Source organism: Ziziphus jujuba, chromosome 1, assembly GCF_031755915.1.
Source record: "Ziziphus jujuba cultivar Dongzao chromosome 1, ASM3175591v1".
In the NCBI taxonomy this organism is placed as follows: Eukaryota; Viridiplantae; Streptophyta; class Magnoliopsida; order Rosales; family Rhamnaceae; genus Ziziphus; species Ziziphus jujuba.
The window spans coordinates 34,019,913-34,034,206 of NC_083379.1; the positions used below are offsets into that span (position 1 = coordinate 34,019,913).

Sequence of the window (14,294 nt, forward strand, 5' to 3'; positions counted from 1 at the left end):
ATATTGCCCCTGAATTGTTTTTATTATTGTCAGTTTAAGTTCAAATGACTGAAATGATCAATATATATGGCTACTATAAATCAACGGAAGACACAAACAATTAGGCTGCGGCTTAAGCTGATTCTAAACTTAGCCATTGACAGAGAACCTTTTGGTGGTATATATGGAAAGTTTCAAAGGTGGTAATTTAGAGGTCAAATGGGTTAGTGATTGACGAAAGAAAAATTATTATCCACCAATAACCATCTATATGTAAATTTTTTGAAAATTGTTAAGGAAATATGATACTGGGACAAAAAAAGTTGGTTTTTTAAAGGGATAAAATAACATAGTACAAGTTGAATAAGACAACGGATGAAAACTTTGATAAAAGAATAGCAGCTAAACAAAGTCTCTTTTGGGAAGCAAGAAAAGGCAAGTGTCGTCCCATATGATATTAAAACATGCTCTTATACATCTTTTCCATTTTCTCTGTTTTTTTTTTTTTTTCAGTAGTCTTTTTCTTCATATAAGTACTACTAGAAACAAAAAACCAGTATGTAGTTACAATGTACCTAAGTTTTGGCATATTCTGACAATTGCAAAGGGAATCAAAACAAACCCTTGCAGGCATGTAAATGGTGATGTGCATGGAACTTATCAAGAAAAATTTATTAAAGAAGAAGAGGCAACATATTACAACCGAGCATATATATATAATAATTAACAACCATGAACACAAATTCATATATTCTATGTAGTTCAAACTATCAGTATATGAGTTTTTTTTCTTTTCTTTGAACAAAAACTAAACAAGTCTCATATGGGTAATTTTCCAGATTCCATAATATACAACAACAACCGCCAGAAACACCTCAAACAACAACCACCAGAAATGCCTAATGGCAAAACTTGACAATCTTTACCGTTCAAATTTGTAGAAGTTGCACTATAGACGTAGGTAGATCCCAAATTTAAGCCTTTTCCTCACAAATCCAAGCCCTAATTTTGCAAATCTTTGCCCTAATTGGTGCGGAATGGAAGCCCTAAAATGTTGTGAACCAAATCCCTAGACAATTCAAACGGAGAAGAAGAGGCAGAGGAAAATGAAGAAGAAGAAGAAGAAGAAGGAGAAGAAGAAGCAGAGACTAGAAGAAGAAGAAGAAGAAGGAAACTGAACAGATCAAAGATGAAGAACATGAAAAGGAACAGAGCAAAGAAGAAGACTCACCGGGGGTTTCAAACTGAAGAGAAGCGGCGAACGATCCGGCGAGATCTCGAAGAGAGGCGGCAAACGGTTCGGCAAAATCAACTTCGCGTGAGAGGAGAGGTTATTCACGAAAGCTTCGGGAGAAAGTAGGACAAAAGTGACCCAGGTGTTTTGGTGGGTCAGCTTTGTCCCCTTCGAAGCGGATAAATTGGTTAACGGGATAAGTTTGTCCCGTTCTCCATTTTGCTTCCCAAACACCAGATTGGGACTATAACCCATTCGGTCCTAGCCAATCCCACGTAACAAACACCCCCTGAAGAAAAAGAAGTTGCCTGCCACTTCCCAACTCTATTCCGTCCACTTAAAAAAAAAAATTATTATTGTTCCTAGGCCCACTTATAGACCCTTTATATACCCACTCAAATATATCCATGGTAAGCGATAACAAGAAATCCAGTTAAAAAAAAAAAAGAAGTGATTAACAAGAAACCAAATTGAAGATTTTCTTGCAAAATCAATAAAGTTTCCTTACATTGAGTTGCAGATAAAATAGAATAATAACTCCAATTATGGTAAGTTGGCTCAACTTGAGGAGTCACATGATTAAGTTGGGTTGACCATCTTTGGCAGTGGGAGTGTAACATTATTAATGAGAGAAACTACCAAGCATGTGTTAAGTCCCTAGAAAACCCTTTTAAATTTCTCCATAAAAATCACATATGAGAATGCAACAATCATGCATGCTATCGATGTGCCAGATCTGAGCGACCATATGGAATAGGAACCAGTAGGGCACTTGGTTCCAAATGAACGCCCCTTCCCTCTTAGCTCTCTCTTTCTCAGCTGTCTCTCGTAGATAGGTGCGCAGGTGATTGAGAGAGACACGATCACCAGTAGGATCATTGTCGTGATCATCAGACGAAGGTGAAAAATTACCATCACCTCTCCGATGGGAGTTGGCTTGCCGCTAGCATAGTTGCCAATATCGTTGGCAACAACCTCAGCGACGAACTTGATGGCTTGTCCTATAGTTTGGAATATTGATGAAATGATTGATGACATTTCGTCGGAGGGGAGAGGAAGAATTGAGCGGGTATTTATAAAATTGCCAAAGTCAATTTTTCAGAATGAAGAGTGTATGTTTTGAGCTGGTATTTATAGCGTAGCATAAAATTGACGAGGCATTTTTCATGGGTTGTATTTCAGAAAATAAAAAATTAAGTTGTTGTTTATAGTGTAAAATTGCTAGCTTTTGTAAATACATTTTTCATAGTTGTTAGAAAATTTTTGTAAATTTTGAATGTTAATTGTTGTTTTGGGCGAATTGAATTGAAAGAAAAAAAAAAAAAAGTAGTGGAACTCAAACAGCTAGATATTGGTATATAAACTGTCTTTTTTGGAATCAATTAATAACTTAAAAAAAAATAATAATTTGATAAGGAATCAACACTAAAATTTTGGCGGGTAACCCTTTAACGGCTAACAAGCAACGGTATTTCAAATTGTATTCTATCTTAACCTTATCTTCTCCAAAGTCCCGCTCTGGCATCAACCAAAAAAAAAAAAAAAGGCTCTCCAAAAATGGTGTTTTCTTCATCATTCTCGCTGCCCATTTCAGCTTCCACTTTCCATGTCCTACCGGATTCTGATCCTCCATACAAGCTCCTGCAGAGCCACCCATCTCTGGAGCTACTCTCCAACTGCAAAAGCACACAGGGCCTGAAACAAGTCCACTCCCACATCATCAAGACCGGCCTCCACAACACCCAATTCGCTCTTAGCAAGCTTGTCGAATTTTGCGTCGTTTCCCCGCTGGGCAGCGATCTGTCTTACGCACTCTTGGTCTTCGAAACCATTGAAGAACCCAATCAGTTCATCTGGAACACGATTATTCGAGGCCACTCGTTGAGCTCCTCCCCTCTTCTGGCAATTCTTTTTTATGTTCGCATGCTTCTTTCTGGGGTCGAGCCGAATTCTTATACTTTTCCTTTCCTTTTGAAGTCTTGTGCGAAAGCTGCGGCTACCCATGAAGGAAAACAACTCCATGCTCAAATTTTGAAGCTTGGTTTTGAGTCTGATCCTTTCATACACACATCTCTCATCAATATGTATGCTCAAAATGATCAGTTGGACAATGCACGCTTGGTGTTTGACAAAAGTGTTTTTCGGGATGCAGTTTCTTTCACGGCCTTAATCACAGGATATGCTTCAAGGGGTAGTATGGATGATGCTCGACGCCTGTTTGACGAAATACCCATTAGAGATGTGGTATCTTGGAATGCTATGATTTCGGGCTATACTCAATGCGGTCGATTTGAAGAGGCCCTAACGATGTTTCATGAGATGAGGGAAGCAAATGTGCCACCGAATGATAGTACCATGCTTACCTTGCTGTCTGCTTGTGCTCAGTCGGGGTCCCTTGAATTGGGCAACTGGGTAAGGTCTTGGGTTGAAGACTATGGTCGTGGTTCGAATCTTCGGCTTGTTAATGCACTTATTGATATGTATGCAAAATGCGGAGCTTTGGACATAGCTAGAGTTTTATTTGATGGTATTAACCAAAGAGATGTTATATCCTGGAATGTTATGATAGGTGGATATAGTCACATGAGCCACTACAAAGAAGCCTTGGCACTCTTTCGGCTAATGCTAAGATCAAATATAGAGCCTAATGATGTTACCTTCTTAGGTGTTCTTCCAGCTTGTGCACACCTAGGTGCATTGGACCTTGGCAAGTGGATTCATGCTTATATAGACAAGAACTTTAAGAGCCTGACCAATATCTCCCTTTGGACGAGTCTCATTGATATGTACGCAAAATGTGGAAACATAGAAGCTGCAAAACAGGTCTTCGACAGTATGAAATCCAGGAACCTGGCTTCTTGGAATGCAATGATATCTGGGTTTGCTGTACACGGTCATGCATATATGGCCCTTGAGTTCTTCTCCAAAATGATAAATGAAGGATTCAAGCCAGATGATATAACATTTGTCGGTATTTTATCTGCTTGCAACCATGCGGGCCTGCTAGATCTTGGATGGAAATATTTTAATTCAATGGTTAGAGATTACAACATTTCGCCAAAGCTACAACACTATGGATGCTTGATAGATCTTCTAGGCCGAGCTGGAAAGTTTGATGAAGCAGAGACGCTGATGAAGAACATGGAGATGAAGCCGGACGGTGCCATCTGGGGGTCTCTGCTAGGAGCTTGTAGAGTACATGGGCGTGTTGAATTGGGCAAATATGTTGCTGAGCATCTTTTTGAACTTGAACCTGAAAATGCAGGGGCTTATGTGCTGTTATCAAATATCTATGCTGGAGCTGGTAGATGGGATGATGTAGCAAGAGTAAGAACCAGACTAAATGATCAAGGAATGAAGAAAGTTCCTGGATGTACCTCTATAGAGGTGGATAGTGTCGTCCATGAGTTTCTTGTTGGTGACAAAGTACATCCCAAGAGCAGAGATATCTATAACATGTTGAACGAAATAGATAGGCTTTTGGGTATGGCTGGTTTTGTGCCAGATACGTCTGAGGTTCTGTACGACATGGACGAGGAATGGAAGGAAGGAGCTTTGAGTCATCACAGTGAGAAGTTGGCCATTGCTTTTGGTTTGATCAGTACGAAACCGGGAAGTACAATCAGAATTGTGAAGAATCTTCGTGTATGTGGAAATTGTCATTCAGCTACAAAGCTAATATCCAAGATCTTCAATAGGGAAATTATTGCCAGAGATCGTAATCGTTTCCACCATTTTAAAGATGGTTCTTGTTCATGTAATGATTATTGGTGAAACCTCTTAGCTTGAAATTGTGCTAAAAAATTTGCTATCTTAGCCATATTATTAAAAGCCCATATTTAATCATTTCCATTAAGTGATTGGATTTACTTGTTTATATTATTTTGGCAATAAAGTAACACAAAGAAGATGGAGGATAATATTTTCACATGGATAAGCTGCATATTAAGCAATGAAAATATGAAATGTAGTCTTGCTGATAGAAAATCCGTCTTTATTTATCAATAAAGTTGGAGTTACATACTAAATTTTCGTCATAATCGAATGAAGTACAACCAAACTTATAACCCATGTTTGTTTTGGATTCATGCTTCCACGTTAGTGTGATGCTTGAAGGAGTTCCTTCTGGCTGTAGCCAGGACAGTCTTATCAGCAACTATGAAATATGCTGCTCCAGCCACTGCCATCAAATTCAAACTCACTTTCAGAACCTAAAAATAAAAAGGGACAACTACAAAGCTTATACTGATTATAAGGATGGTGATGTACCTGTGGAGATTATGAGGGCTTGTGCAGTGTGATTGAGGTGGGCTTTTGCCCAAGGCAACATCCTCACACTGGCAAGCTGCATATTGATCATAATGTGAGATTGTGAGTCAGAGTTTATAAGCATCTAAGATAATATATTTATGTAAAGGTTATGAAATTGTAAACTTACGGTTGGAATGGCAGTAGCAATGCTAGCAAGAACAGCTGCTTTAGCTCCTGCTTTCACACCCTCTGTACATTTTTTTTTTTTTTTTTAAAAAAAAAAAGGAAAATTCACTAAGCTTCACGGAGGCAAATTATAAAAGAAAAATGGAATATCATCTACCATACACATCTATTGTTCCATGTCTTAATTCTTTTTTTCTTTTTCTTTTTTTTTCCTTTCAATAATCAATGAGATTTTTGAATCAGCTAGTTTCAGTGATATGATTATGATATGCAGATATAAGCTAGGCTTGCAGTAATAATAATAACAATAATAAACATCTAGTGGTTTATCATCAGTGTGGTCCCTACTCCAGAAGGGGTAGGGGCCTCTTTTTATCCATTTGAAGATGAGAGAGAGTTTCTTTGTTAGCTCCTTGATGGTATGGGGGGACCATCAAAACACCAAATAGGCAACTCTTAATCACATAATCAGGATTTCTTTTTCAAAAATGGTGTTTTCCAGGAATTCAATCAACACAAGTTTACAATCCCATGATGGATTTTAAACATTATGAAAGAACCGAACCTAAATGAGATTCAGAGATCATCATGATACTAAATTATGACACTGAATGGAATTCCCCAAACTAGATCAAGTTGGAAGACCAAAAAAAAAAAAAAAAGAAAAAAAAAAAGGAGAGAATTATGTGTTAGCTAGCACTGAAAGCAAAAAGTGAAATAATAATAATAAGAATAAAAAGCAAAAAACATACATACCATGAGAACAGCGCTTAGCCATGGCCAGCCTCTGGTCTAGTGAAGCCAAGCTATTCCTCTCAAGTGGAGACTGAGCTGTATTTTTAGCCATTGTAAGAATGAAGAAACTGTAAAATGAATTAGAAGAAACTGGTAAAACACAGAAGAATGAGAATGTGATTTGGATGAAGAAGCTGTGGGATATGGTTGGATATTTATAGGCATTTGAGTGATATATGAAGTGGTTTGTTGGTTAATGTATGACTGAAAGGCTATCAGGTGATGTGGGAGAGAGTTCGATGGTTTCCTTCTCAATTCCAGTGTTTTGGACGCTTGTTTTCTCTAAAACTTCCTGCTTTCTCTGTTTATTTAATTTGGAGTTACTGTTCCTTTGAATCAATGCCCCTGGTTTCTTCGGATAGAATCCGTACAATTGATTTGGACCATACCTTTGTCTTTTTACCATATGACCCTTTCATTATAATTATTAAAACTCTCATAAAGTTGTTAAAAGATACCAATGAAAATGCACAAGGAAAATACGTAGCATAGCAATAAAAATAAATAAAAAGTGTTAGGTTTCAGAAGGAGGCAAAAGTAATTTCGTGCACCGACTGATGAGGGTCATTGAAGGAAGTATTGGTGTAAAAATGCAGAAACCAGTGGGCACATATTGAAATCTGCTGATCTCATTATCCAGTTTTGGTTTCTTAATCTCTGACACAAGAAATCTTTAAACTTACACAAAAACCAAAACAGTTTTTGTGACCCTTTTTATTTTAGTTTTATTATTATTATTATTATTATTATAATAATTTTTTATGACCCTTTACCTTTTTGAAAAAAGAGTCTTTTTTATTCTCCCTCTCAGTGCAGATTTTGCAGAAGCCAGTGGTTTACGACAAAGAGGGATCTGGAAACCATGGGTAACTAGTACTACGTTGGTTAAGCTGCATTAATATCATTATTATTATTATTTATCTTTTTTTTTTTTTTTTTGGTGATGGTTAAGTTGCTCAATAGTTTATTAAGATTGAAGCACGTGTCCTAAGATGCAGGACTAAGATCTGGGAGTGATGTGATGATGTGGACTTTGCAGAATGAAGAGAGAGAGAGAGTAGCACTCCAATTTCGAAAACCTCTCTCTGTCTCTTTTAAGTTGATGGTTTTGTCATTCTGGAGTCTTGAGTGGGTGGCACATTGGGGTGCTGGTTTCTAATCAATAATCCTTTTGCTGCATTGATTATTTTGAGATTTTGCATTATTTTCTCTTTCAAGCCTAGATTATTACTTGAAAATAAATATATACATATATATATATATATATATATCATTATTAGTGATCATTATAAATAAGATTTATTATTTAATAATGTAAATAGTTTGCATTTTTTAAATTAAGATTTCAAAACAAAATTTATTAGAGCTCCTTTGATAATATTTTTTTTAAAATTAAATATAATTTATTTATTTCAATGTTTTATTAATATTAATTAATGGTAGTTTGAATTTATTAAATATATCAATTAATTATAAATGTTAAGGGGAAAAAAAACTAAAATCAATAAAATTTTAAATTGTGTTTTATTTTTTTAATAATTTTTCTTATTCATATTTATAGTTAATAGAAATATTTAACTATTATAAATCAACATTAACAAACTATTAAAGTAAATAACCTCTATATAATTTTAAAAAATAAAAATAAAAATTAATAATGAATTTGTTATCGAATGGATTCTAAATATCATGTCAATTTGCAAATTTCAAATCAACAATATATAATTGTTCTTAATTATGATCATCATTACTGATAACAAATAGCAAAATATATTTTTAAATCAACTTGTAAATTTAATTTTATAGCATGAAATATTTAGCATAACTACCTTCTATTTACTTTAATTATGCTTTTTTTTTCTTTTTGGTATTTTGGCTCCTTATAATGTAAAATCCCCTCTCACATTGCTCTGATTTTATCATTTTCTATCAATTAAATTAAATAATATATATTGACAGTTAAATTGGATGAAATTAAGGATGCACAACATTTGTAATTTTATTTACTTTGTAACTTTGTCTTATTTTATTTTTATTTTTATTTTATTTTTGGACTGTAATTTTGCCAAATCTATTTAAAAAATTGCATGTACTTAAGTGGAAGAAAAAATAGTATAGTTGAAGAGGCAAAATGTAGTTGATTCAAATATTTAAAATTAGATTTTTTTTTCTTTTGGGGTGTCTTCATTGAAGAGATATTGAATGTGCTATGGCTTGGTCTTTTGTTTTTGGTAATATTGAACGCACTTTGTTTGGTCATCATATTGAATGGACTTTGATACATAACCTAACTTTGTTGAAATTTACTAACTACTACTTAAGTTTTGTTTTTAGCTAGATGTGTCCGTTAGTGGATTTTGATTCAGCTTCCAATATGATTAAAAAAATCGAAAAAGAAAAAAAAAATTAAGAAAAGCAAAATAAATGTACGAGAAGTACATATATATTGGTTCCGATGACCAAAATAAAAAGAGCAAAATATATATCGGCCTTGCTAAACACTTTGAAAACTTTGTTTTTTTTCTTGGATTTTAGTTTTTAATTAGATTTTTGGTTTTTTGAAAAAAAAAAAAAAAGGATTCATTAAACTATTTCTTTTAAGAAAATAGAATTAAAATAGATATGTTTGGTTTTGTTTAAAAATAAAATATCCATGTAAGATCCCACATCGGTTGAAAAAAGGAACGAATCATGCTTCATAAGAAGGTGTGAATACTTTTCCCTTAAAAAACCTTCCTATCAGGAAACATAAAACTGTTATGGGTAGGATTGGGCTCACCACCTAGCTTCCAAAGCAAACAATATCTCGGTTGGGCCTAGGAGGCCCATTCCAGTGGGACAGGCAGATGAAGGGGTGGGATCCCTAATCATTGAGAGGCCACGGTTGGTATTAGAGTTAGTACCTAGATTGGTGTGCCAGCGAGGACCCTGAGCCCCCCTAAGGAGGGTGGATTTTGAGATCCCACATCGGTTGGAAAGAGAAAGAAACGAAGCATGCCTTATAAGAGGGTGTGGATATCTTTCCCTTGGGGGTGTGAATATCTTTCCCTTGAGAGGCCTTCCTGTCAGGGAACGTAAAACTGTGAGGGTTAGGATTGGGCTCACCGGATTGGGAAAGAGGAACGAAGCATGTCTTATAAGAGGTCGGTTGGAAAAAGAAACGAAGCATGTAACACCCCGTCCCGAATCGCACCGGAATCCGTGCACGTTGACCGAGGTTGACCACTCAGAAGCTGACACGTGGCATTTCACTGTTCACGACCCCAAAACATTAAAATAATACGGTATCCGGTAAACTTCAAACGTCCATAACTTTTTAACCGGATGTCCGATTTAAGCGTGCCGCTAGTCTATGAACTCGTATCGACGAGTACTTTACAACCATACAAGAGTCAACTCACAATTACATCACAAGAAAAAGTCAACTCCCGGCACCTTTTAGACAGTTTACACTTCAACTTGTTTTGCCCATAACTTTCAAACCGTAGCTCCGTTTTCGACGTGCTACTAGTCTACGAACTCAGGGCGTCATGCACTTCGCCACGGTACCCTGGTCAACTCGAAATTCCAACCGAGTCAAAAAGTCAACTTTGACCCCTTCGGTCAACGGTCAACCTCGGTCAACGTGCACGAATTCCGGTGCGATTCGGGACGGGGTGTTACAGCCTTCCCCCCTTACAAAAATTTCGTCCTCGAAATTTCCGCACGTCACTGGAACAGATACGGGTACTGCTCACGCATCTGTGCTTCGGGTTCCCACGTTGCTTCCTCGACCAAGTGGTTCCGCCATAAGACCTTAACTAGAGGAATAGTCTTGTTGCGTAGCGTGCGTTCCTCGCGATCCAAAATCTGTACTGGCTGCTCCACATACGAAAGATCTTCCCTTATCTCTATATCCGGACTCTCGAGTACGTGCGAAGGGTCTGCAATATACTTCCGTAGCATCGACACATGAAACACGTTGTGTACTCGAGCTAGCTCTTCCGGTAACGCCAACCTATACGCCACCGGGCCAATCCTCTCCGTAACCTCGTAAGGCCCAATATAACGAGGACCCAACTTACCTCGTCGTCCAAAACGTACTACTCCTTTCCATGGAGATAGTTTTAGGAATACCCAATCTCCTACCTCGAATTCCAAATCCTTTCTACGCACATCGGCGTAACTCTTCTGTCTATCTTGGGCAACCTTCAATCGATCCCTAATGATCTTCACCTTGTCCAAGGTCATCCTTAAATACTCAGATCCGACCGCATTAGTTGTTGCAAGGAGCCTCTCTTCTCCTACCTCACTCCAACACAAAGGTGTCCGACACTGCCTCCCATATAAAGCTTCATACGGGGACATTCCAGTACTCGCTTGATAACTGTTGTTGTAGACAAACTCTATCAGTGGCAGTTGTTCATCCCAGCTACCGCTAAATTGCATAATGCAAGACCGTGAGGAGAGCAATCCAACGGGACCGACGGTGAGCAAAACGGAGGTCGGACGGCGGAGAAATCACCGTTTGAAGATTTTCGACCCCTCGCCGGAAAAGGCTCCGATCCCGGCGCGTCGGTGGTCCGATGGCCGTGATTTTTGGTGGGTAGGCCGGACTTGAGGAGAGGATCAAGGCTGTCAGGCGCGTGTGGCCGGAAAATGGCCGGAACAGTGCCGATTCGCGGTGGCCGGCGGTGGAGGGGAAAAATCGCCGCCAAACTTCGGACGTCCGATCCGGGCGCGTCCGGCGGCCGTTCGCCGTGAAATTTGGAGGTTTTGCCGGAAACCTCCTGAACCCAAATCCGACTTCCGTTTCCACCAATTCGCGACGGTTTGGGAGAATTGCGGAGCCGAAACCCGAAAAGCTTCCCGATAAAATTCCGACCCCGTCGGGTACGATCATCGGAAATTAAGACCGGATCTGTGATTAGCATCACTCGAGCTTCGATTCGGTATATAATTCGTAAATTTTAGTTATCGTTTGGTGTTCGCTCCTCGGGTACCCATTTGGGGATTACCCGAATAAAATATTAATATTTGTGGTTTTGGTACTGTGGATGTTTTAGGTGCACGTGCAAGTAGCGGAGTCGATCCTGCGGAGGATCTTGAGTGAGATACGTGCACAAGGTGAGTGACCCACCTTCAAATTAATTTTGGGGAATTTAATTGATGAATATATTATGTGTGAATTAAATATTTGGAATTTAATTTCTATGTGCCAAATATTTATTGGATTTATTGTAGAATTATTTATGAATTTATTGGATTTAAGAAAATGCGAATTCTACAAAATTATGCCGTGTGGAATTATTTTATGGTTTTGAGGATTTTGAAATTGGTGTGGTTTTAATGGTAAATTAGGCATGATTTGATTTTCAAATATTTCAAAGAAAATATTTGGTTATATTGGTGATTTCAATTTTATAAAATATGCCCATGGAATATTATGAGATTTGATTATGATATTTCGAGAAATTATTTATGTTATTGGGAAAATGTGGATATTTGAATTGATGGATTTGGAAGTTGGTGGATTTGAAAATCATGGAATTTATGGTATGGATTATAAGGAAATTGTGGAGAATTTCCCGGTTCAAGCGGATGGATTATGCCCGCTATGCTTATGAAAAATGTGAAATTTGTTTTATGATTTAAATTTATGGATTTTATAATTTTTAGATGCACCGTGCACGTACTGGTGTTCTGATTATGTGATATGGTATATGTGATATGGTTAGTGTGCACACGGTTGTGATTAGCGCGCAGGTGGGTGTGAGTAGCGCGCGGTTGATATTATGAGGGTGTCCTGTGGATGCCATCGGAGAGGGCGGCCACCCCCCTTTGGCCGGGACACCAGGTTAGCAGCGGCGCAGTGGGACGCCACGCGACCGTATGCCGGTTTCTTTCTATAACCTCCTGTCTGGCGGTACCTTGGGACGCTGGGTACTGTTGGCGCCACTGGTATATAGTGGGTGCATCAAATGATTTTCAGAACTGTGTTTTAAAAATAAAATGTTAATGAAAAATATAATTGTTACCGCTTCTGGTATTTAATTGATGTCTTGGTTTTCGGGAAATATGAATAAAGGGTTTCGTGAAAATGTTTTAAAAGGGGAACCTTTCCAACTGAGAGAATTGTAAGGGTTTTGAGAGACATTATTATTTCCAAATAATTATTATTTATATACCTATTACCGTGGTATGATAGTGTAGAGTAGTAGGGTCGCTCACTGAGATGATTAGCATCTCACACTCTTAAATTCCGTTCCTCTAGGTACCAGGTTGTCGGTGTTCACTCGGAGCGGACTTGATCTTCCTCGCTGTATTTGTTCGCGCAGTACCTTGTTCTTCTTTTACTGCAGTTGTAATATTTCGTTCACTTTTGCTGTATTCTGTATTTTGTAGTACTTCATAAAGCTCTGTATACTGTATGGGACACTTATGTATTTGTATTGCACTGGATTACTGTATTTTTATTTTGGAGTGCTGAAATTTGTGGAACCAGTTCGTTGTACTGTGGGAGGAATAAGGGAACAATTATAGAAGTGTGTTTTCAGTGCAGGAAATTTTGTGGTAAGTCCATCCCTTAGGGGAGGTTCTGCCGGATCTTCCACAGAAGGGTCCGGTAGGGTTTCCCTGGGATCAGGGCTTGTCTAGGGTTCCGGTGGGGAACTTTGGACGGGTCCTGACAAGCATGCCTTATAAGAGGGTGTGGATATCTTTTTCCACATCGGTTGGAAAGAGAAACGAAGCATGCCTTATAAGAGGTTGGTTGGAAAGAGAAACGAAGCATGCCTTATAAAAGGGTGTGGATATCTTTCCCTTGAGAGACCTTCCTGTCAGGGAACGTAAAACTGTGAGGGTTAGGATTGGGCTCACCGGATTGGGAAAGAAGAACGAAGCATGTCTTATAAGAGGTCGGTTGGAAAAAGAAACGAAGCATGCCTTATAAGAGGGTGTGGATATCTTTTCCTTGAGAAGCCTTTCTGTCAGGGAACGTAAAACCGTAAGGGTTAGGATTGGGCTCACTGGATTGGAAAAGAGAAACGAAGCATGTCTTATAATAAGTCGGTTGGAAAAAGAAACGAAGCATGCCTTATAAGAGGATGTGGATATCTTTTCTTTGAGAGGCCTTCCTGTCAGGGAACGTAAAACCGTGAGGGTTAGGATTTGGCTCACCAGATTGGGCTCACCACTTAGCTTCCAAAGGGGACAATATCTCGGTTGGGCCTGAGAGGTCCGGGCCAGTGGGACTGACAGGTGAAGGGGTGGGACCCTTAACCACTTAGAGGCCTTTTAAAACCTTAAGGGTTAGGTTGTAAGAGGATTCTCCAGGCGCAAAGAGGACAATATCTCATGCAGGTGATCTGGGCTGTTATATCCATCTTAGAGCTTGTAAATGCCCTATTTCCACTCAATTGCCTTAGCGATGTTATTCCCATTGTATTTTAGATGGTATGCATTTTTTTTTAATATCTGATTTCCTAAGAGGTTGTTCATTCTAAAATTGCTCTCACTAGCCTACGTTTAAGTTCAAAGTTTTTTTAAATCATAAAGTCAACTATTCTAAAAAGACTTCAATCTACATAATTATAACTTATAACAAAATAAAATAAGTAGACAAAACATAATATTATTTAATAAAACTTTCCTAAACTCAAGTAGAAATGATGAACGAATTGTGAGTAAATTATTAGACTAAGAAAAACAAAAAAATATATTTAACTTAATTTTTCAAAATATAAGTCAGTATCTGAAAATTAATTTTTAGTACAAAACATATTTCGACCAAAAATCAATTACTCACAAAATATGAATTATTTAGTCCCAAAATTTTAATACAAAAAAAAATTAGAGATAGAAAGGAACC

At 37.8% G+C, this 14,294-nt stretch overlaps 2 protein-coding genes across 2 annotated transcripts; one reads left to right on the top strand and one right to left on the bottom strand.

The window, feature by feature from the left end:
• Positions 1–2,611: 2,611 nt before the first annotated feature.
• LOC107429013 (pentatricopeptide repeat-containing protein At1g08070, chloroplastic) lies at positions 2,612–5,069 on the top strand. Its single transcript, XM_016039629.4, has one exon. The coding sequence runs from the start codon at positions 2,771–2,773 to the stop codon at positions 4,985–4,987; it is 2,217 nt and encodes a 738-aa protein (XP_015895115.3). The 5' UTR covers positions 2,612–2,770; the 3' UTR covers positions 4,988–5,069.
• Positions 5,070–5,190: 121 nt separating this feature from the next.
• LOC107429095 (early nodulin-93) lies at positions 5,191–6,729 on the bottom strand. The gene is made up of 4 exons (XM_016039748.4): positions 6,407–6,729; positions 5,652–5,713; positions 5,483–5,558; positions 5,191–5,393 (listed from the first exon to the last, which is right to left on the bottom strand). The coding sequence occupies exons 1-4, from the start codon at positions 6,495–6,497 to the stop codon at positions 5,299–5,301; spliced, it is 324 nt and encodes a 107-aa protein (XP_015895234.1). The 5' UTR covers positions 6,498–6,729; the 3' UTR covers positions 5,191–5,298.
• Positions 6,730–14,294: the final 7,565 nt, after the last annotated feature.

What these genes read in the sequence shown, in the direction of transcription:
- LOC107429013 (XM_016039629.4), top strand. Translation starts at nt 2,771, where the DNA reads ATGGTGTTTTCTTCATCATTCTCGCTGCCCATTTCAGCTTCCACTTTC.
- LOC107429095 (XM_016039748.4), bottom strand. Translation starts at nt 6,497, where the DNA reads ATGGCTAAAAATACAGCTCAGTCTCCACTTGAGAGGAATAGCTTGGCT. An exon ending in GGCTAAGCGCTGTTCTCATG is followed by an intron (nt 5,714 to 6,406) that starts GTATGTATGTTT and finishes AAAAATGTACAG; the next exon opens with AGGGTGTGAAAGCAGGAGCT. An exon ending in TTGCTACTGCCATTCCAACC is followed by an intron (nt 5,559 to 5,651) that starts GTAAGTTTACAA and finishes ATCAATATGCAG; the next exon opens with CTTGCCAGTGTGAGGATGTT.